General features: G+C 34.8%; 1 protein-coding gene across 35 annotated transcripts in view; it reads left to right on the forward strand.

Annotated features, from left to right (window-relative positions):
* Positions 1 to 22639, forward strand: part of LOC107136359 (ABI family member 3 binding protein) — a 227666-nt gene that overhangs the window by 151978 nt on the left and 53049 nt on the right. For 10 of the 35 annotated variants that reach the window (XM_048803407.1, XM_048803428.1, XM_048803418.1 and 7 more), the window contains 17 exons: positions 1352 to 1411; positions 2222 to 2308; positions 3604 to 3663; positions 4420 to 4503; positions 5600 to 5659; positions 6434 to 6517; positions 7771 to 7827; positions 8831 to 8890; positions 9498 to 9578; positions 10251 to 10310; positions 11490 to 11564; positions 12459 to 12515; positions 13224 to 13304; positions 13921 to 13968; positions 14724 to 14789; positions 16961 to 17035; positions 20004 to 20078. In XM_048803407.1, coding sequence (XP_048659364.1) covers positions 1352 to 1411; positions 2222 to 2308; positions 3604 to 3663; positions 4420 to 4503; positions 5600 to 5659; positions 6434 to 6517; positions 7771 to 7827; positions 8831 to 8890; positions 9498 to 9578; positions 10251 to 10310; positions 11490 to 11564; positions 12459 to 12515; positions 13224 to 13304; positions 13921 to 13968; positions 14724 to 14789; positions 16961 to 17035; positions 20004 to 20078 — 1170 coding nt within the window. The remainder of the gene's footprint in view (positions 1 to 1351; positions 1412 to 2221; positions 2309 to 3603; positions 3664 to 4419; positions 4504 to 5599; positions 5660 to 6433; positions 6518 to 7770; positions 7828 to 8830; positions 8891 to 9497; positions 9579 to 10250; positions 10311 to 11489; positions 11565 to 12458; positions 12516 to 13223; positions 13305 to 13920; positions 13969 to 14723; positions 14790 to 16960; positions 17036 to 20003; positions 20079 to 22639) is intronic. The other 25 variants (XM_048803435.1, XM_048803437.1, XM_048803438.1 and 22 more) reach the window with 16 other exon arrangements.

The following is a 22639-nucleotide window of genomic DNA, read 5'->3' on the forward strand; positions in this document are numbered from 1 at the left end:
GATTCTCAACCATTTTAATCTAGGCAAGGAACTCTAGGAAGATGTGATAAAAGCAAAAATATCCATTTTGACTTTCTGAATTAATAACTTCATTATGTATGTGAATTTTCCCCAAAAATATCTTCAATAAAAAAAGAAAATACAGTAACAGAACAAAAGTTTTGTACTAGCAAAGGAACAAAAGTTTTGTACTAGAAAAAAAAATACATTTCCTAAAACTTAAGAAAATTTATCAAGCTTTGGAATACTTAGAAATATTTCTTAAACTCTGTTCTCTGAAGAACCATAAGTTTTAAAATAACTAAAGGTTATCTCTTTCCACCTCCAAAAATATCCCAAAGAAAACAAACTTTGAACCACTCCAAGTCTATATACCTGGGAAGACACCAGATAAATACAGGGTTCTAGGTTTCAGAAGCCTGGGAGTCAGTCACTGGTTGAAAATATAAAGTCACATGTCTCTTAGTGAGGGAATCTCCCCAGGGTTGGCAAGGAGTTTATGGCTGGAAGAGAAGAATAGAACCTTTCCTCTAACTCAGGGTGTTAGGATGTCTTTTTAGTCTATAGGCTAGTTGAATTATTTTTTATTATTGTATAATGTCTGCTTAGATATTTCAGAACTCTTTTTTTGCAGTCATAATTTGATTAAATCTGGTAGATGTTCTATCTATTTAGCATCCTAAAATGTGTGAGTTAGTTTTTCATGTGTTTCTTGAGACTGATTAGAAACATATTTAAGTACAAGGGTGAAAATGTCCTAAAGTCTTCCAAAATTTAGATTCAGATAATCAAGCATTGTATTTAGAGAAATAATTTGCCTCTAGTGCTAAACAAGACCAGAGATGTGAGGTAGAGACCTAACAGTTCGGCCAGCCTGGACAGAATGATCATACTCTGAGTCAGCTAAGTAGTCTGTCATGCCAAAGTACTGCACAGTGGGTAGCTTGAACAACAGAAGCCAATTTTTTTATAGTTCTGAAAGATAGAAGTCCAAGATCAAGGTGTTGGCCATCTTCTTGCTATGACTTTACAAGGCCTTTTGTCTATGTGCATTCATTCCTAGTGTCTCCTTGACTTCTGAAAAGGAGCTCAGACTGGATTAGAATACCACACTTATGATCCTGTTTAACCTTGGTTCCCTCCTTCAAGGTTCTTCCTCCAAATATAGTGACACTGGATGTTAGGGCTTCAGCGTATGAATGTGGGGTCACACACAATTCAGTCCATAGCATCCTTCATCCAGAAATCTAAAATTATACATTCTAGAAGCAATGTTACACTGAAAAGATTCATGTTGAAGTGTGTGTGGTGGCTCTTCATACATTTTTTAAATGTTATTTTGTCACTTCAGTTCCTGTTACAGACCTTGAACCTGTTACTTCCAGAACTGAGACCCCTGTGACGACACTAGGTAACAACCTTGTGCATTTGCCAAGTTTTTGCTGCTCATTGTACAGTCCACTCAGTCTCCATCCCCATGATGTGCATCCCTATGATGTGGCTTTTCTACCTTTGCGATGGCAGCCGTCAGCCTCTGCTGCCATTCAACCACTTCTACCCTCTGAAGAGGTTGAGCCTCTTAAAAACAAGTTTTCTACTGTTTTTATGAGAGCAGGCATGAGCTTAGTGCAAACATTTATCTTCCAGGTGGCACATTTAAAATCGTCATGTTGTCTTGTACTTCACTTAATGTTTTGTAGTAAAGCTGGGTTTTAAGCAAATTGAGATCTATTTCTTATCTAGGCTGATCAGCAATAATGGCTACTCTTATGCTCCTTTGCACATTTAAGTTTCTACATCTTTTTTTTTACAATTCTTTGCATGATGTGTTTTTTTCTTGTTGATACTTTTAAGTAATGTTATATTTTATTATTAATTTGACAACTAGGAAATTACCCAAATTTGAAATCTTCATCTCTTCATGAGTGTGACCCTGATTTCTCCTTCCCTTTTATTAAACATTCCTTTTCAATCATTTTCCCCCAGGTGAGGAAGTTCTATGACTTTTTCAATACTAGTACTACTTTTCATGCCTTGAGTAAGAAACTCAATGCACTATCAATGACAAAAAGAAGATACATAGATATAAAAAGAGTTATAAAGTAAAACTTAAAGGATAATTTCCCAGAACTTTAGAAAATCTGACAAGTTTTGGAAAAAAACTGTCCTCAGTATCCAGAGTTATAAGACGTAGAGTGACACAAGGCTTTTCTTCCTTCAGCAACCAAAATATCACAAAGAACCCGGCGTCCACGACCCAGGCCTAAAACTACCACACCGACACCTCAAGTGCCTCAGACAAAACCGGGTAAATCTGTCATTACTTGGGTTAAGGGTGAACCCTGGCAGTCTGTTCCAGTGGGGACTCAAACTAATGGCAATTCTAGGTAGTAATAGCTCTTGTTCTCCCCGAGTGTGGGGTCACAAGACCTCAGTATAACATCTCTGCCCAGCTTGCAAAGAGAATGTGACTGGGTGAGACCCAGCTGCTGCCAGAATACCTTATTCTTTCTAGTTTCTTCCAAACTATGCATTTAACATATTTCTTACTATCAAATTGCGTTCAAATCATAAAGGAGACACTACTTTAGCAGAGCCAATATGTTCAGTTCAAGTAAACAAATTGTAAATCACCTACATTGGCAACTCTGGGTGATTTGCCCCTTGTAGGAGATTTACTTCTAAAACAGCAGAATTAAAAAGATGTGACTTCATGATGCAAACATAAATCAGTGATCTGGCAGAGGGAAAGATCAAAGTTGGATAGACTTGCCCCTTGGACCCACTGCAGAGTTTGGATCAATAGAGGAAAGAAAGAACCAAAGCAGAAGGTTTAGACAGACCTTCTAAAGGGGGTCAGCTAGAAAGGCAGCCAGTCCAGATGGACTACTTTGAGATGGCCAGAAAGAGATGATGATGCTAGGTTTGGAAGGGTCCATCAGGCCACTTGAAGGAGGATTTGATTCAGGAGCTTAGCTAGGATACAGATATCTACAGTCTTTGATTTCCGCTTTTTGTGGACATAGGGCAGACAGATTCTTTACTGGGCATTATACATTGTTGACCATCTTTATCTTGCTGTCTTATGTGCCATAGTTTGGAGGGAGGTTTCAAACTCTTTCCACACATGATGAGTTCTTGTCAAGATTACTACAGGCCACTTTGCCTGTTAAATTTTATGTGTTTCAAACATATAAACTCTCTTTCTCATCTATGTTTACTTAAATATAGTAAGTACTCAAGTTCAGCTTCTATAGAAGTACAGAGCAATTATGTCAGTTAACAATTTATTTTCTCAGTATATATTAGGTAAATGCATTAAATTATTTTCCAATGAAGAGTTTTCCATATAAGAATTCATTAACTACCTAGGAGAATTTCACATGGACCTCTTTAAGATTCTCAAAGTGGCTAAAGAAGTAAGCCTAAGACCAAACATGACTAAAGTTTGGCTAAGTCTTCAAAGAACAAGTTAATTATTTTTCTTTTCTTCTTCCTTAGAAGAATTGATATTATTAGTAATTTCAAAATTTACTTGGATGTGAATGTTCTAATTTGTTATACATTTTTAAATCTCTTTGGTTATTGTGTTGTTTTGGTCAGTTCCTGCTATAGTCCTTGAACCTGTCACTCCTAGACCTGAGGCCCCACAAACAACATTAGGTAATGTGAATATATTGTAATAACAGTGTCATTCTTTGTGGTCATTCCATTATATTCTTTTAAAAATTAAGAAGGCTCTTGAATTATATGTTGTTTTTAAGAGAACCATTGTGCATAAACCTGCTTTAGATCATTTAGATGGCATGTAACCTGCTTGAAATTGTCATGTCAGTTTGTTTTATTTAAGCAGTGTTTGTGTTAAAGCTCTGCTTTGACCATACCACAGGTCTCAGCCTGCACACACACACACATCCCTCTCTTTCTCTCTCCCTCTCCCTCCCTTGCCCCCCACAGATAAAGCCATTGCAAGTCTGTTTCAATCTTTTTTCTTTTATTTGCTTACTATTTATTGTTTTTTTTCTGTTTCAGTAATAACATATTCTTATTTTAATAGTTACATAGAAAACATGTCAAAGATTGAAAATTTCAATCACAGATTTAGTGAGACTGTCCCACATTGTCCATTCAAATTTAGCAATGGTTCCTAAATATTTTGGTGCCAGTCAAGATGCCCTATGAGACTTTGTAATTCTAGTCTCTATTTCTTCAATTAAAAAGTAAATTTGTCTTCAAAGAATTTCCTATGATAACAGAAGATTTATAATAAGTACATGTATATTTATTTGTCTTTTTGAGAAAGAAATCTAAAAAGGTAAATATCTAACCCGCTTTAAAGTCTAGAGTCACATTTTCACCTCGCAGAGCTCCCAGAGCCATAGATAATGTATGCAGTAACCCAAAAATTTCTTCCCTCAGCTCCCAAAACATCACAATGGATAACTCGTTCACATTCCAGACCAAAACCGATGCCGAGTCCTGAAGCACCTGAGTCCAAACCAGGTAAACATTCCTGGTTAAAGTCTCAGCACTAAGTTCCTGGTTTAAAGTCTCAGCAGCCTGATCCAGTAGGGTCTCAAGAGTAATCTCAGTAGTTAGGGGGACCAGTACCCCTATGAGAGTGAAGATGCAATGCATGAGCAGCAGCAATTCCTACTATAGAGAGGTTCAGAGAAACAGCTCGGGGACAGCTGGAGGGCACCCATTGCCTTGAGCCTCCTGACTGCGTCTTCTCTCACGGTGCATTTTAATTACTTCCTTTTACCTTTTGAAAATAAATTTTATTTAGACAGATTCAGTTCAAATTAAAATATAAACATTGATTGGTTTTGATAGCCTCCAAATTCTATGCATATTTTGAGGTATACATCAAAAGTGGGAGATATATTTTAATCCTCAAACCAGAAAGATATTTAAAAATAGAAGCCATTCCTTTATAAATAAGATAGAAAATGGCACTAGGCAGTGTCTAAGCAAATACAAGATTGATTTTGTGATGCTACCAATAAGATATGCAGGTACATAAATATCTGAAGCAGGGAATTAAAGATTAAAGGGTGGAGTCTTGAAATCACTGTAGGAAAGGGATAAGCAGAAGGGTAGAAAGAATAAAATCAGAGGAGACCAAAGTGGAGATCAATCACAAGAGTGCAACTTAAATCCTGGTATAGGGCACATCTTGCTTCAAGTGGGAGTTGAAACCTTTCTGCCTCTCCCCCCATGGTGGAGATCCTTAGAGCCTGACAGAGCAGTAGAGATTTGGTCTCCCCATGAAAGCCTGCTCTTTCTTTGCTGCAAATGGAGAGATAACCCAATCAATTCATCATTACGAGGCCTCAGTGTCTCCAAAGACGAATTCTCAGCAATACCTATACATTCCACTTTGGATTATAAGATAATCAAAGAATGAAAAATTAAGAAACAAGCACCTAACTTAGGTACAGTCAAATGTTAGGAAATCAACTATATTCTTTTCTATTTTAATAGTTTTTTTAAAGTTGCTATATAGTTCCAGAAGCTAAATGGTACTAGAAAGATGCATTTCAAAACAATCATTTTCATTCATTGAAACTGTCATTTTGCTTAATATTTTGGTTAGTTCCTACTGCAGAGTTTGAACCTGTGACACTCAAAACTGAGATGTGGGTGACAACAGAAGGTAATGACACATTGTAGTCCTTTGTAAGTGCTCTTCCTCCTTGTTGACTCCTTGCATCAAAATCACAGCCTCAGGTGCTTCTGCTTTGTAAGACGACACCATCATCTCCTGTCATTCCATTACCATCTTAATTCTCAAAATATTCTAAACTATGACTCTTACAACAAGTCACCTCTTGTTTTTAAGAGACTCATATGAATCTAATTAAGGTCATATGTTGGGCATGTAACCATCTGAAATTGTTTCATCATTTTGTGTGTTTTCAAGCAGTGTTTTATTAAAGGTAACTTTGAAAAGCAATTTTCTTGGCTCTAACAATGATTACCATGCCAGGAAGTTTCTTTGTGCATCTAAAAGTTCTTGTGTTTATTTAATTATTCATTCATTCATTCTTCTTGGCTATTTGTGCAATATTTGTTCTTTGACAGTCTAGTTGTGGTCTTATTTTAGTAAACTTACAAAGAGCTTGCAATTAATCACCCACTGCCACTTTGAAATTTTTAGTAGTGACTCCCAAGCTTTTTATTCTGTCAGAGTTCTATTAACTACTCTTCAGTTCTTGAATTAGTAATTCCATTTTATATCTGACTTACTCCAATGGAATTTGAATTATAAAAGCAAACAGGCTGTAATAATAAAGGTGGTAGTTACAAAAAATTCTCTAAAATATGAAAAAAATTAAGTAAGTTTTAGGAAACTTAAAGCTGTGTATCATGCTACCCCATGAATTTTGAACTATAGACTTTGTAATGACTGAAGGTTTTCTTTCCTCAGCTCCCAAAACATCAAAACGAACCCGACGTCCACGTCCCAAACCTAAAACCACACCAAGTCCTAAGGCTCCTCAGACCAAACCGGGTAAATGTGGGTTTCTGATAAAAGTGTGCATCCTAGCAACTCTTGGAAACCTGTGGTTAATGCCTGTGATGGGAGTGACAGCCTATATCAGGGAAAGCAAAAAGTGATCTACAGTTTCTGCCACTGTCACATTTCCAAGAGAAAATATAGCTGGGGACGTGGGTAACAGCTGAACTCCTCCAGCTTTCTGCATAAGGATCTTCTCTATTACCGTGATCATATTTACTACTGCTTATTTCATTCCATCCTTCTCTTAAAGACAAAATGTCTTAAATATAACCAAGTGTTTTTATTTCAAGATATAAACATTAAAAGCCTTCCATCTTCCTACAGCTAATCATGGTTGCCGACCAAACTTGGTTTTAGATTGCCGTGAGCACTTATGAACTTTGAGAAGGACAAGTTTGTGGAGGACAGGAATCCAGATTTGGGGGGAAAAAAAGTTGCTTCTTAAAGTGTTGGAGATGAAAAGAGATAGAAGGGATGTGGGGAGCCCAACGAGGGGCACAGCTTCCTACAACAAGTGGAATCCTGATTCTGGGTTGTGACGGTAGTTGTGTTTGGAGAGGTCTATAAGCACAGTTAAGCATACCTTGAAGGTATGGTTCAAAAGGTTGGATCTTTTCCCCAAAGCATCAGTGATCTTTCCTGTCCACTTGAGAGTACTACATTTTTGTGATTAGAGCAGAGAGCTTCTCTACTGAGTACCACACACTGAGTGAATATCTATTATCTTGGTTTGTTGAGTACCTTTGCCTTGAACGAGATCTCAGCCTTTCCAAATTCAAGTTCTCAACAAGATTATTACAATTCACTTTGCTTTATTATTTGCTACATTCTCCTCTCAAACATAAAAGCTATTTATTGTATCCATACTCTTTTAGAAACGTTATTTTCTTGAAGCTTCTACCAAAAAAAAAAAAAAAACAGTAGTTGTTGAATAGTTAGATAAGTACATCTTTGGTGAAATGTCTGAAGTTTCTAGGGTAGCTTTCTACAATACTTGGAAGCAGGTACAGTTACCTAGGAGATTTTTACTGTATTGACTTTATTGAGATTCTTAGAAGATTGTATAAGCTGTGGCTGAGCACCTCTTGAAAGAAAGTTTACCTGGTTACGAGATAACCAAATCTCCAAGTTACCAGTATTAAATTTCAGAAATTAATTGCCATATACCTGTGGAAGCAATATTATATTGGTGATATTTAATTTGCTGACTTTCCACACACATTTATTTCTTTGCTTTTAATTAGTTCCTGCTACAGATCTTGAACCTGGTTCTCTTGGAACTGAAGCTTCAGAAACCATAGGTAATGAGAATGCTATGTCTGCAGTTATGCTTTTCCTGTGCATTATCATACCATGTCATTGTATCGCAGGTTCTTCTGCATCATAGGACCATTTCATCATCCTCTGATATCATCCCATTAGTCTTTCTCTTGAAATCATTCTGGGCTCTATATCAGATTATTAGTTGAATTTAAGAAAACTGTGCATGAACTAATTTCAGGACTTAGAATTGTCATGTAACTGCTCAGCCTTGTATCCTGTGATCATGTGCATTTGCTTAAACAGCACCAATTGAAGCTGTATTTCAAACTGTCCATCACCTAGACTTTCTTGTCCCTCAACAATTATGGAAATATCATGCTGCTTTGCTCATATTACCTCTTACTGTTCTAGGGTCTATGGATCTGCTGTTTTAAGGAATGGTGTCCATAGTGAATTGTCAAAATTTTTAATGTGCTTAACTTGGAATATTTAACTGACAGGCTTCTGTGATAGGGTAGACTAACTCATTATCTTTCTCTAACAGTTTTAAAAGTATTTCTTAATTTTTATTGCATTGGAGGCCACTTTGTATTCTGATGGGCACAGTTTATCAGTTTGGTGGTGTTCCTTAGGCATTCAAACATATGAACTTATTATACTCATAAATATTTTAATAGTAAACAAAAATAGTAGACAGTTATCTCAACTTCTATAGAAGTACAAGACTAATAAATTCTTTTTTTTAGTGCCATCAGAAGAGCATATATTATTTAAATGTCAAAAGCTTGCCAAGCAGACTAAATAGCAAGGGTCAGGTAATCAAACATCTTGTGAACTACTTCGTGATATTTAGCTGTATATGCTATTATCTTGCAAGTCAGTATCATGAGATAAACAAGCACCTGGCTGTGTTTGGGAAAATCTACAAAGAACAAATGTCTCTTTTCTCTTAGTTAAGAGGCTTAAAAATCAATTTGTGACATTAACCTTAAAGTGAATTGTTAATTATTGTTTGGTTTATTTTTTCATTTTTTTGGCCAGCTCTTGCTACAGTCCTCGAGCCTGACACTCTTAGAACCAAGGCTCCAGAAACAACACTGGGTAATTACATTCTGTGTTCCTCAACGTTTCTTGTTCATTTTCAAACCCATTCCATTATCATCATCATCACATTTGTCATCAGCTTTATAAGATTGTCTTATCATCTGCCATAGCTTCAGCCTATATTGCCTCTTCTTAGGAGGGTTAAAGATTCTTTTAAAAAGGGTCCTATTGTTTTTGAAAACTATGCATGAACCTAGAATATCTTCCTACCTTGTAATCCTACTTGAATTTGTGACATGTACTTTTGTCTAAACAGCACTCACATCTAGAGCTGAATTTCAAACATAGTAGTGTCTATATCTTATCTACACAGACTGAACTATAACAGTTTTTATAGTACCGTAGATTCTTTGGGATATACAAAAGTTTTAGTAGGAACCTAAGACCCCACCAAGTTAGAGGTTTATGAGTCTCTTCCTTCTTTAACTTAATTTTACATGTGAGTTTTTTCTCTCAAGCTTCAGTGATTAAAAAAAATGTAAGAGAAAATATTTTAATCTTAAAAGATATATGCCTCAACTTTCCAGGACACAAATCCTAGAAAACATAGGATTTTGTTTCCAAAGCCAACTGCCCTAGCATAATCCAAAATTTCTTCCTCCAGCTCCTAAAATACAACGAACACGTCGTCCACGTCCCAGACCTAAAACCACATCAAGTCCTGCAGAATCCCAGACCAAGCCGGGTAAATCTGAAATTCCTTGGTTTAAGCATTGAACCCAAAGCAATAACCATGGTGGGAAGTTAGAGTCATCATGTTCTCTAAGAACTGTTTGTCTACCTTGTCAAGGCCTTGGGTAATGGTTTATAGCTGCTTCCCCTACAGAACTGTCCAGAAGAACATGTCTTTGGAAGACTCATGGGTTTTTTTTCTCTTACATGATTTGATTTGAGTGAAGTTCTTGGTCTCTCTTTAAAGCTGATTTTACAGCACAATTGGTGTAGTCACCAATGGCTATTTATTGCTATATCTGCATTGAAGCATTTGTTGTAGCATGGCTACATAAACTGTTTGTTGGTTTTTTTTTTTACTTCCAAGAAATACAATGAGTTACTTTTGTATATTTTGCATACATATTACCTGAACAAATTTCTAAAGCAATCAACCATACAAGTTATAATCAGAAACTAAATACCATATGTGCAATGGTAGATATGTAGCAGAGTCGGAAGATGTGACTGTCTTCTTCAGTGAACTGTTCTGGCCAGTGTAACCAAATCTCCAAAATGCAACTATTTGCTTCCTATTATTCTAATTTTTTTTTTAACAAATGTCATTTGGAATGTTTTGAAAGAAAACACTAGTTTTTCATGTGCATTTAAGTTTTCTTGTATTCATGTTGTTGATTTTAATCAGTTACTGCTCCAGGCTTTGAAACTGATATTCATAGTACTAAGGCTCCAGCAACAACATTAGGTAATGATTTTTGTGACTTTCATAAAATGCTTTTTCTTGCTCGCTAAAAACCATACTGTCATGGCCAGAGTTGCTCCTGCTTCCAGAGACTGCTATTTTCATACCATTTCATGCTTGATAAGTTGCCAAGAGTCTTAATTTTAGCAGATGTCCTTGGATCCATTTAAAAGCATCTATCTTCCATGAATCTCTAAGATTTCATTATAATCATGATTAGTGTTGAATCTGAGGTCAAAATTACTCATCTTCTCTTTGGTGTTTAGATTTATAGAAGTATCATGAACTTCCTCTAAGTAACTTACTTTCCATAAGATCTGAGTACTGTTCTCAATATTCTAAGAAATGAAGTGTCCCTATTTTATTGTCAATAAAAATAAAGCTGTGCCCTGGCTAATCCAGGCTCCCCATCATCAGTGGGCATAACCACTCTTCAGCTCCACCACGGTTTAGCAATGGCTTTTAATCTTTACTAAGTAGGGATCTTTCCAAGTATCTATGCATATTAATATTTATTCCTTCAATCAACAAATGAGCTTTGTATGTGATTTTGGTCTCTAATGGAACTATCTGTGATAATAAAAGATTACTAACTTTTTTTTTAACTTAGGACATAAACTCAAGAAAATATAAAATGCTTTAGAAACAGATCCACATACAATGCTGTTGATGGATTCTAGACCTACAAATTCTAGAATAACCCAATATCTTCCTTCTTCAATTTAAAAAGCCTAAGAGGGAGAAGACTCATCTACCTTCCAAACTTCAAACTTTTTCAAACTTTTTAGTGGAATCAGGAAAATCTGTTATTTGTGGCTTCTCGGGTCCCTCCAGATGATTGTCTCTGATTGACACTGAAGTGGCTTGCAATCCCTGCTTATATGCCTTAGAAGAGACAAGGCACAATAATAACAGCTCAGCAATTACTGGGTTCATGGTTGAGGGAAATCAACATGGTAGCTTAAATCATCTTGGTATCCTGCCTAAGGATTGGCTCTGACAAAAGATGTATCTTCTTCAGATCTCATTTCTTTTCATCCATAGCTTTTTAAATAGTATTCACTCTGCATGGCCCTCCATAACCTTGTGATTTTAAGGATGTGTGTATTTCAATTCATTGCTACCTCTATCCAAAATCTATGAAACAATTATTCATAATTGTTTTTACAACAATTCTTTCAGCTCCCACTGAACTGCAGACTCTTATTTTGAAACCAGTGACATCACCAAGCCTAGAAATGACACAAAGTCAACTGGGTAAATAGATTGTTTTATCTATCTGGATACACTGAGCTTCAGGGTACAGACTGTGATCCTCTAAGAATTGTATTTCTAAGTATAACATATGCAAAAAGAACATATACTCCACAAATTTATCTAAGTATTTTACAGTGCTTATTCCATGGTTGTGTATTGATATTAAATTAGTGTTACATTTTATTAATATTAATTGTATTATTCAATGGCATAAAAATGCCTTCATTTTGTTGAGTTTGTTTTGTATCATTTTAGGGAATAATCACATCTTATTAAGTGGTTACCATAACCATTTAGAAAACCTGATTATATAACTTATCTTTTTTTTTTTAATCAACAGTAACAAATTTGTGGTTCTCTTTAGTCATGAGCAGAATTTGTGCTCTACTATCTGAAAAGAATGAGTTCAATTATGGCCATCAAGGAAGGAGAAAGTTCTCACTTCAGTAAAGAATGAAAAACTTACCCTCAAACAATGAGTGCTTCAAAACACATTGCCCTTCTAAACTGGAGCAAAATTTTAAAATCTGTGTTAGTGATGCTGTTGCTTGTCCCTTACATTTATTTTTGAAAAATTGGATTCTATCTTTTTCTATCATAGGATTATAATTTCATCTCTTCTGAGTATCTTTTAATTATATAAATGTCATTTTGGTATTCATGCTGAAAATATGGTTATTAATGGTAACGTACAATAATTATATTGTAAATTAAATTCAATTATTAGAGCTTCCTTTAATGTTAGTGCTAATACCATTGTTGTTGTTATAACAGTTAACACTGAATGCTTACCAGGTAGAAGGCTCCTTTCATAATAATTAGTTTGTACTGATTTGTTTAATGCTCACAACAATCCATCCTTGATCAATTGTACTATTTTGTGTCTCCTGCTAGTTTCTGAGGTTCTGGAATCGGTTACATTTAGCACTGAGTCATCAAAGGAGACCATAGGTAAAAATGTTCCCCAGTGGGAAGTCACGCATGTATGCTTTTCCATCTCATTGCAAAAATCATCTTTGGATGTCCTCATGCTTTGTGACTTTTCACAGCCACCTGCTCCCCACTTCTTGTCATGCTTATCCAGTGAGTCTTGAGAGTCATTAAATACAGCATATTGTGTCAGTATCTGCTGCTATGCAAGTTTCATGATTTCCTTAGTTTCCTCTCCCTGAGTGAAACTTTTATTTTTTTAATATTCTGATCACTCTTTTAATATGTGTACATATGTAAATATGTTCACATTTGCACAAATTTCATTTTCACATCATTTTTAATATTCGTATCCATGCTTCCTAAGGATTCATTCTATGTCTTTTTCTTACAAGAACTCTTATGCAAAAATATGTAAAGAAGTAAAATTATTTGCTTTGCTCTGGGTAGTAATTGCCGGAAATACTGCCAGTTATGATGTGATGTGTGTGCATGTGTGTATATGTTTTCCCAGAGAGCACACTGCCTTCATTTTCTGCCCTCATTTCAATCTTATTAAATTGATAATTTACTTGATATCAATCTTGATAATCTGCTTGAATATTAATTATCCTCATGAGCATATCTGCATAAGATTATTAACCTGAGTTTTCAAGGTAAACACAGGATTCCATGGCAGTATACTTTGGGCTGCCCTCCACTAACCAGCCATTCCCTGTTTCTTCCCAGCACCAGTCAAAACAGATTATATATATCCCACGACCAAATCACCTTTCGGGACAGAGGAATCAAAACCTAAAAGTGGTAAAGGTTTTCATGCTACAGTTCATTTATTCAACACATTTTTAATTAGTATGTGTTACATAGTATAGCATAAATGTTTAACCTATAGTACTTATTTGTTCTACAACTGAACAGATTTGAGGAGCTATAGCTACCAGCATTCTTGGATTCTTTGTTTATTCTTTTAATTTTTGTTGTAGTTATAGATGGACAGAATGCCTTTATTTTATTTGTTTGTGCTCTGCCACTGAGCTGCGCCCCAGCCTGCATTCTTGGATTCTGAAAGTGATAATTGACTCTGAAAACAGAAATAAATTTCTGTTTCTCTGCTGTTATCTAAAGATTGGAGCATAAAAACATTTGGAAGTCAGAGACAGTTAAAACATTGGAGAATTGAGGTCATAAAATACAATTTCCTCCTGTTTTTCTTTTTTTCCTGTCTAAATACATTGTTCTATCCATAAATGACAATGCTAATTCTTTTTTTTTTTATTGTTGGTTGTTCAAAACATTATATAGTTCTTGATATATCATATTTCACACTTTGATTCAAGTGAGGTGTGTTGATAGTCAAGGAAGAAATACTTGAGGATAACTTAACTTCTTACAGGTTTTAAAATAGTTCTCCTTTGTTTTGATGCAGTTGTGGAATCTATTACATTTGTATCTGAACCTCCTGTGACCACACTAGGTAATGACAACCTCAAGCGTCCAACCCATATGCTTTCTGTCCTCATCACACCATCACCAGACCCCTGAGGGTCTCGCTCATTGTGAATTCACATTGCATCACCATTCTTTGTCACACAGTTCATTGTCATTCTTGGTGCTTCTGCTCATAACCATTGTCCAAAAATGTCTCTTCCATTTTATATTAAGCCTTGATCTCCTTTCTCTGCTTACATCAGCCAGATGTTTGAATCTAAAGCATCTCTTTTCTTAACATTAAGCATTCCACCAATTTGGTATTGTGTTGAATGTTTCAGGCGATGCTTTTTTGTATGATGATTCATTTCTACTTTCTTACCTAGCAGCGGACTTCCCATTAACACTCATTCCATCCCATTCATTTACTTTCTGGATTCTTCTTCCTTCATTGTTTAAGTGAAATGCTATATTGCTTAACTGGCTTGTGTCACAACATTTTTTTTTATTATCTTTCCTTTCATGGTTCTTATTTAATATGTCTTTCTAGAATTGTTGAGGAGGCAGGATCCTAATGTGAAGATTTTAAATGTAATAATGTTGCTTACTTCAAACGTGCTTTGAAACCTGGCACTAACTAAGCATTTTTTAAGCTAAATGAGTTACATAGAAATAGGGATGATGTTTTCCTACAGACTTCAATTTTATTTTAAAAAATCTGTTACTTTTCTATCTGTTGTCTGTAATCAGGGTGTGTCAAGCATTTTAGTAACCTGGCATACTTTCCTTCAATTACCATAGAAACGTCATCTCTGCCTTCCCAAACTATAACCCCACCCAGCCCTGATGAGCCTCAGACTGAACCTGGTAAATACTTTATTTCATATTTCATGCATGAGGTGAGTGTTTGCAATGAGAAATGGGTCTCTTCTGGATATGAAGACTTGGCTTCATCACTCTGCTCACCGTCTCAGATGGGTGAGCCTACCTGTCTGATGTACCACTTCTCCATCTATCATCAGTAACCTCTCAAATGGCAATGTTCTATATTTTTGTTAGCAAAATGCTGAAAAACACCCTTTAGCTAGTCTTCAAGTGTTTAACTCGGGAAATAGAAATGTTTCTGGGAAAGGACATTTATATTCTCTTTTTAAGTCTCTGTGTGTGTGTGTGTGTGTGTGTGTATGACACATTCAATGTGAATACATATACATACATAATCTTAATTACTTTATCATCTTGATTAATTTTAACATATCTCATTTGTGTTTGAGATTAAAAGAAACCTCCAGAAATAGGTTTCACAATATAATCCACATAGAAGAACAGCACTGGCCTGTCACCATGATTATTCAGGGGCCTTACTTTTTTCCACTCATTCCTGTAGTGGTCTGGTCATTTCACTGCATACACATAAAAGAAACTCAACTCAAACCATTAACTTTGGCAAGTCATAAAGTTTTGCTTAGTGTTGTAGTTAGGGATCAATGGAAACAAGTAGCCAAGATGAAAAATTAAGTGTGTCTCTTCTCCAAGGAAAATCTTCTCAATTCCTGCAGGATTCCATGGAGAGAAGTTTTATCATAAATAAGCCATAACTTGTGTTTTGATTGCTCTTAAGCTATTTTTATATGACTCTGCTTTCAGGGGAAATAGGGATATTAATTCTATCTGTTGTGCTCTGAAACATTCTAAATATTGCCTATAAACTCTACAGTTTAATTTTTTTTCTAGAATTCTACATTGGGTACATGAATGGAAGCTGTACCTGACTTTTCCAAAGTTTGTCTTCAATAGGCCTAATCATTTATATTTTTGAAATACCTAATTGTAAACACTATTATTTCTTATTCTGCATCATTTTTCATGGAGTTGCTTCATGATGTGCCGTTACCTTCTCATGGTCCTTCATAAATCCTTGGGAAAGCATATAGTCCATCAGATTGATCCTCAGCAAGTGAGGAAGTTGAGAACCAGAAAATCATGGCACTGTAACAAACAAAGCATTGAATTTTAGCATTGGAAAAGCTCTTAAAAATCAGTAACTTTTGATGAAGAACTTGAGTCTGTAGCCCTGTGATTAGCAAAGGGAGCTAAACCACCAGGCTCCTAAACCAAAGTAATCTCCCACATGTGCTGGTATTCTTCTCTCAACAGGCAAGAGGATTCCACTGAAACCCTGCATACTTTCTGTGTTTTGATGTTTAGTATGAAAGAATCCTTTGCAGATTCATTCAGAAATTTCTAGTGTCTAATAATTCTTATTTTCAGCAAGTTTTTCTTAAGCTGCCTGAACCTGCATGATGTTCATACCATATTTTTTCTTATCTTTTATTGAAAACCCATTTTAGTTCAACCAAACAGGTGCTTCCACAGATGATGCTTGCATATGATAATTACCTTCCTTTGTCAGGTTATACTTTTAATTTCCTTAGCGAAGGAAGCAACAATCAGTTTTACACTGTATATCCTAAAACTTCTTGGGAATATCAAGCAAAGGGATAACGCTCCACAGAAAAATACCTTGGATGTTCAATTTTTCTTCCCTGATATAACCAATAAAATTGTGTTTTGTTTAGTAAGATTAATTTTCCCCATTAGTACTTGCTATTAGCATATACTGTATATTTGGAATATAATTTGGTAACTTAATTTTTTATTTAGAAAAAAACATATGTATAAAATAACACACCTAGATATTCTGATGAAATGATGCAAACTTATTATAAGAATCAATTTTATGAAATTTATTTTCAACCTATTGAATAGATATTTTGAAGGAGATATTTCTGAAATCCCAACAGTTCCATTTTGCCAGATGAACATCTTGGATGTCATTTAGTGTGCCTTTGTGTTTTGTTTTCTGTATTTAAAAAATATTGTCTTCCTCTTCTCTGTAGTCCTTTAGAAGCTTTAGTTGCACTTGCTGTGTATTTTGGTCTTCAGTTACTCAACCAACATCTTTAAATTCCTAGAGGCTTAGGTACTGTGATTCTCAAGAAGGGCTCAAGAGCTCCAAAACTATGTCTTTCTTGTAGCTCCCTGGCAGACACCACGTGCTCCTCCCAAGCCAAAAACATCTCCACACCCAAGAATCCCACAAACACAACCAGGTAAATATATTTTATATTTTAAAATGAAAAATTTGAAATGAATAGAGTTATTCTGTTTGATTATAGCAGGTTGAGTTTTTTAACCCATATAAAACAAGTCTTCATCTACTAAAGGTTTTTTTATTATCTTTAGGTTTGATCAAAGAATTTTTCATTGGGAGAGCTTAATTCACTAAGCTTCTCTAATGTTCCCTTATTTAAGATGGGGCTAGTTGAGACCAGCATTTCTTACCTAGGGTAACCTGTCCACTCCCTTTTCCTCTCCCACCTTGAGATTGTCCTCCTCGTCCTTCCACCACCTCTGAATGGACTTCCCCTATGCAGTCACCTAATTTAAATTATCATTAATATATGACCTACCTGCAGAAAATATCTGAGGTGCACCTCCCCAAGGATACCAGGAAATGAAACTTCACTATCACTAGTGGTCTGGAAAAGGAAAATATTTAGCAGCATCAAAATTATTCTTGATCCAGGTAGTAATTCTGGACTCTACCATGAGTATTTAAATCATATCTTGGAAACTCCACTGAAGGAGGGGAGAGAAACTATAGTTTTTGGTCCACACCTGATTCTGAGAGAAAATTTACTTTTTTCTTTAAAGAAAAATTCCTTAAAGTAACTAATGATTTTTAAGTCTGTATTATTAAGTGCATTTTTAGATTTGTTTTAATTAGTTACCAAAACTTTACTATGAAAATAATACATTCTGATGCATAAATATATGAAGGTGCCAAGATAACATTGCCCCAAAGAATAAGAAATTTTAAATAATATATTTGAAACATTAAGATATAAGAAGTCCTGGTAAAAATAATTAGTGATTAATTAATAAATAATAATAGGACAGGTATGAAATAAATAAAAAATTTTAAAACTAGTAGTTATGAAATAATCAAGTCTATTAAATTTGTTGATAGGAAACTAAAAATCTCACTTTAAAAATGATGTTAAAATTACGTGAGAAGCAGCTCTCAATTTTTTATTTGAATATACATCATAGAGCAAGTTAAAAAGAAAGAAGAAATGGAAATTTTAAAAACACAAAAACTTAATAGATATTGACATACAAGAGAAAAATAAAAAATAAATATTGGGAGTTAAGACACAGGCTAAAAATGTCTAGTTAGTAAGTAAATAAATAGTTAAAGGAGAGATGAAGTAATAGAGAAATGTATTCGTAATTTTATCTTAGTACTCTGTAATTATAAAAATAGAATTTGCTCTAATTTCCCATTATTATACTATATTCTAAGTTTCAAATTTGTTTAATTTTGATTTAGACCTTCAGCTAACCTTTCTTGACAAGATGTGTAACTTGAGAATGAATAGATTCACAGGCTTAATGCGTTCCACTCTCTAAAACCTGAAGGGGCTGCCAAACTGTAAGAAGAGTATCCTGTAATTGTCCCAACTGGGGAAGCTTCCAGACCATCAGGATCTCTGATGGAAAGTAGCTGCAACCCTAATACCTCTGGCTTTGTCAGTGCTACTTAATGTAAGGGAAAAATTTGGAAAACTAATCATGAAAAAAATCCATTCTAATTATTTGTTTTTAAAGTAGGTGGAATGAATATCTCTCCTACCCATAATGAGAATACAAATCTTATTTCACAGGTACTAGCATTATCCTAGATTATTAGTCTTTTAATGATATGTGTGTATAATTGACATACATGTCACAAAATATTTTAAAGACAAACATTCAAATCTTAGTACCTCTTCCCTTGCCTTTGGCCAACTCTTGTAAATATGAAGAGGTCATTTGAGTGAGAGAATGTTCTATTTATGTATATAATACCAATGCAAATTATGCTGGGCATAAAAAAAAAGAGTATCATCTAATAATAATGTGAATAATTCAAAATGTATCACAATTTTATTTATCCACAACTTTTTTCAGAATAAAATTCTGTAATTGGTCATGTCATCTTTCTTGCTATTTTAATGCAAAGTATATTTATAAATTAGAGAGATTGAAATCTTTATTTGCATTTGAGGACAAAGCAGAATCCAAAATTTGGAACAAGTCATCAAGGCTATCTTATAAGTCCATAAAACTTTGATTTTTAGATTCCTATGTTCATACATAATAACATTACTATTGTTAATTTTATATTTATAGATATCAAACGTCATAATTATGGGTGCTCCTAGTTGTGGGGGGGATAAACGATATGAAAATCAGGATACAATCAGATTCTTCAATGCCATTTTTATAAAGTTCCTTGAGAAGTTGAAGAAACTATATAGTAGTATGAACCTTGCCTATTTCTTTACCTTTCAATGTAGCTGATAATTCCTTCCTCCCAGCATGATGGTGTAAACCGGAAGACATAATCCCTACAAAAGCATTTCTGAATTGTGAAGTGAACTATAAATAAATTAGATATATTTTCTTGGTGCCTGTTCATTTAGCACCTTGTTATTCCAAAGGAATGGATGTAGAAAGAAAAGTTTAATTTGGAAACATGTTTATTCGAAGCTTCCTGGAGGCCTGAGAAACACAAGGGAGTAGAGTGAACCCACCGGTCCTCAATGGTCCATTGCCTTTCTGCTGTGGCCTGAGGTAACTTGACCCTGTCAGTGCTGGTAGGTTTCCACTCTGACTTCACTGACTTCTTCAGCAGAAGACATGAGAGTACGTTTAAGAAGTCAATCAAACATATCCAAAAAGGAAAAGCACTCTTGCATTTATTTAATTGCTGTATCCTCGGAAATAAAAAAAATTCTTTATCATACCCCGAAGGTTTGTTAAATTTTGTGATTACTCAGATTTTGTTTTCCAAAAAGTATTTGGATTTCTAACTTATCTCCCTGAGCTTATGATTTACTTTTCTGTTTAGCCCCTGGGTCAACCGTATCCTGTTTTATCAGCATTCCAGCTTATTCCTCACCAGGCCTTATGTGTTAAGCATGACTTGAGACACTGAAACCAAAGACTCATGAACTGAATTCTCTCTTTCAGTTCCTAAGGGGCCCCAGCGTGCTACTTCAAAACCAAAAATGTCACCAAGTCCAGAAGCATTATACACTACACCTGGTAAATGTTTTATTTCATGTTTAAGCCAAACACATTCTATTGCATTCAGCTGTCCTGAAACATGAGAGTTGATATATGTGAGGTCAAGATTTCATTTATGCTGAAATGCCCTGTTGTATCATATGTGGTATGGTTAGGTTATTTCTCTCGTGAGAGACCAGTTCCTCTTGTAGGAATTGCTACAAAATTTTACAAAAATTGTAATAATTGCTGTTATTGCAATCAGAAGTTAAAGAACTATGCCAAGGATAGAATGTCTTTCCAAGAACCTGCCGATTCTAACATGCTATACTCAAAATTTTCACCAAACTAAAATATAAAATAATATGGTTTGTTTTTTCTCAACAACAACAAAAATGATAACATGGCATTTTATAAATAGAGGTAATGATGTTTAGCAATTTGCTCATAAATTTTTCTGTACCCATTGATTTTTGTCTGTTTTTTTCCCCCTATCAAATTCACCAGGATAGAATTCAGTCACTGAGAGTGAGCTAGAAAGAAAATGTAGATTTTGGCAAGGTGTCCAAATTTTCAAAGTACCTATTATCTTTGGAAATTTCTTATTTGCAGTTGCAACTTTGGTATTTTCATAGTTAGTTTCATGTTTTCAATTAAGCCTTTTTGGTGTGTAAGCTAAAAGAATGAGGGTTTAATTCTAAATGCTTTCTAAAAATTGGGCCCTGTTGTTTAAAGTGATAATTGAGTTAGAGTTCGGTAAAGCAATCATTTTCTTGAATTACTTACTTTAAAATACTGCCAGATTTGGATTAGGGAGAAACCTGACCATGAGCCTTATGAATTTGTTTCCTGATATAATCTTAGAAAACCAAGACAAAAGTAGGTAATAATTCCCCTCATCATTGTTTTGACATAAATGTCATTGTTTTGACATAAATGGGATGAGCTGAATAGAGAATTACCTCCTCAAGTCACACTGTTACTGTCATTGTTTTACATTGCCTTGTGGTCAGTACCATCATCTTCTACAGATTTTATCATTTCTTCCTAAAGCTTATTTTTTCCCCTGAAGTATGTATTATATAATTTTGTTTGTTTAATAGTTCTTTCATCAATTTCCTCCAGAGAAAACATAACCTCACATTGGGATTCAAATCAGGAGTTACCAGAAGTTTGCTATGTACCTGACGGCATATTAGATATCAATGTGTTTTTCCAAGTTTTAGAAACTCAGCACTTTCCTCTTCAAAACCCCCTTAAACTAAATGAGCTATTGATGTGACTAGCAAATTATTTATTTATATTCCATAGATTGTGTTCATATAATAATGCCATGAAGCCATAATTTAATACTATTTTACAACTTCCAGAAGAATTAGAATCTGGGGGAGAGGCCCATGTGAGTCTTTAAATGCTTGTAATAAAGTACAGTGCCTGTTCATGGGAAGTGCCTGTCTTTCCCAGATTTGCCCTCATAAAATACTGCAATGCATGTTCAATTCAGTAAATATTGATTGATTTTTATATGCCCAGTTCTACATTTAGGGAAATAGGGATAAAAAGACAATTAGACATGATGTCTGCCATAGAACACAGTGCAGTGAAGAAAACAGGAATATCTATAAATAAGTATAAAATAAGGCAAATCTCAATGATTAGTAAGATAGTGATATAAGCAAAATAAAATAAAACAATACATTCTAAATGTATGAATTGGAGAAGACATCATCAAGAAAAAGAGCTTTGAAGCCATTCTTAAAGGATAAGTAGGTATGTAGCTATTGATTTGTAAGGAATCAAAAAGAAGGGTAACAAAGCACTCGGCACTGTTGCTAAACTGCTGGAATTCAGAAGGACTAAATTGCTGGCCATTTTTTTTCCCTGTGGGCAAGATTAGTACAAGATGAGGATGTGAAAAGTCAATTAGACTCAAATGGTTGAGGGTATTTAACATCATGCTGGGTACTTTAAATTTTTTTCTATAGGCAATTAGACATTAAAGTGTGCATGCTTTTGTTGTTTTTGTCATGGAGGTGACATAATTGGTTCTGTATTTTAGAAAGACAGTTGTGATTAAAACGTGGAGTATAAGCTGGCAAAAGATTGGTGACAAGAGATCATTGAAGAAGTTTTGCACTAACCTAGAAGGGTGATTATGAATATTTGAACTGATAGTTGTAGGAAAGGGAATAATGCTGAAAGGCCTTTTGGAGATGGAATTGGTAAGACCTAGAAGTGACTGAATGGTATTAGAGAAGGAAGATGCTCTCATTTCTAGCTGGGGCAAGTGGCATATGATATTACCATTAATCAAGATGGGGAATATGGAAGGAGGAACAGAGGCTTGGGTTTATACCTGTTAGGTATACAGGGCTATAAGACTCTCAGGTGGGGATGTCTAACTGGTTATTGAAAATGTTTTTCCATATTTCTAAATGGAAGTCAGGATTTGGGATGAGAATTTAGGAATTATCTTTCTAGATGGTTTTAATCTTGGATAGCGTCATTCGGTAGAATGTATAGGCTGAGAAAACAAGAGGTCAGAAATCACAGTTACATTTAAGAATTGTGAAGAGAAAGAGGAGTTGCGAGATATTGTT

This window comes from Marmota marmota, unplaced genomic scaffold, assembly GCF_001458135.2.
Source record: "Marmota marmota marmota unplaced genomic scaffold, marMar, whole genome shotgun sequence".
NCBI lineage: Eukaryota > Metazoa > Chordata > Mammalia > Rodentia > Sciuridae > Marmota > Marmota marmota.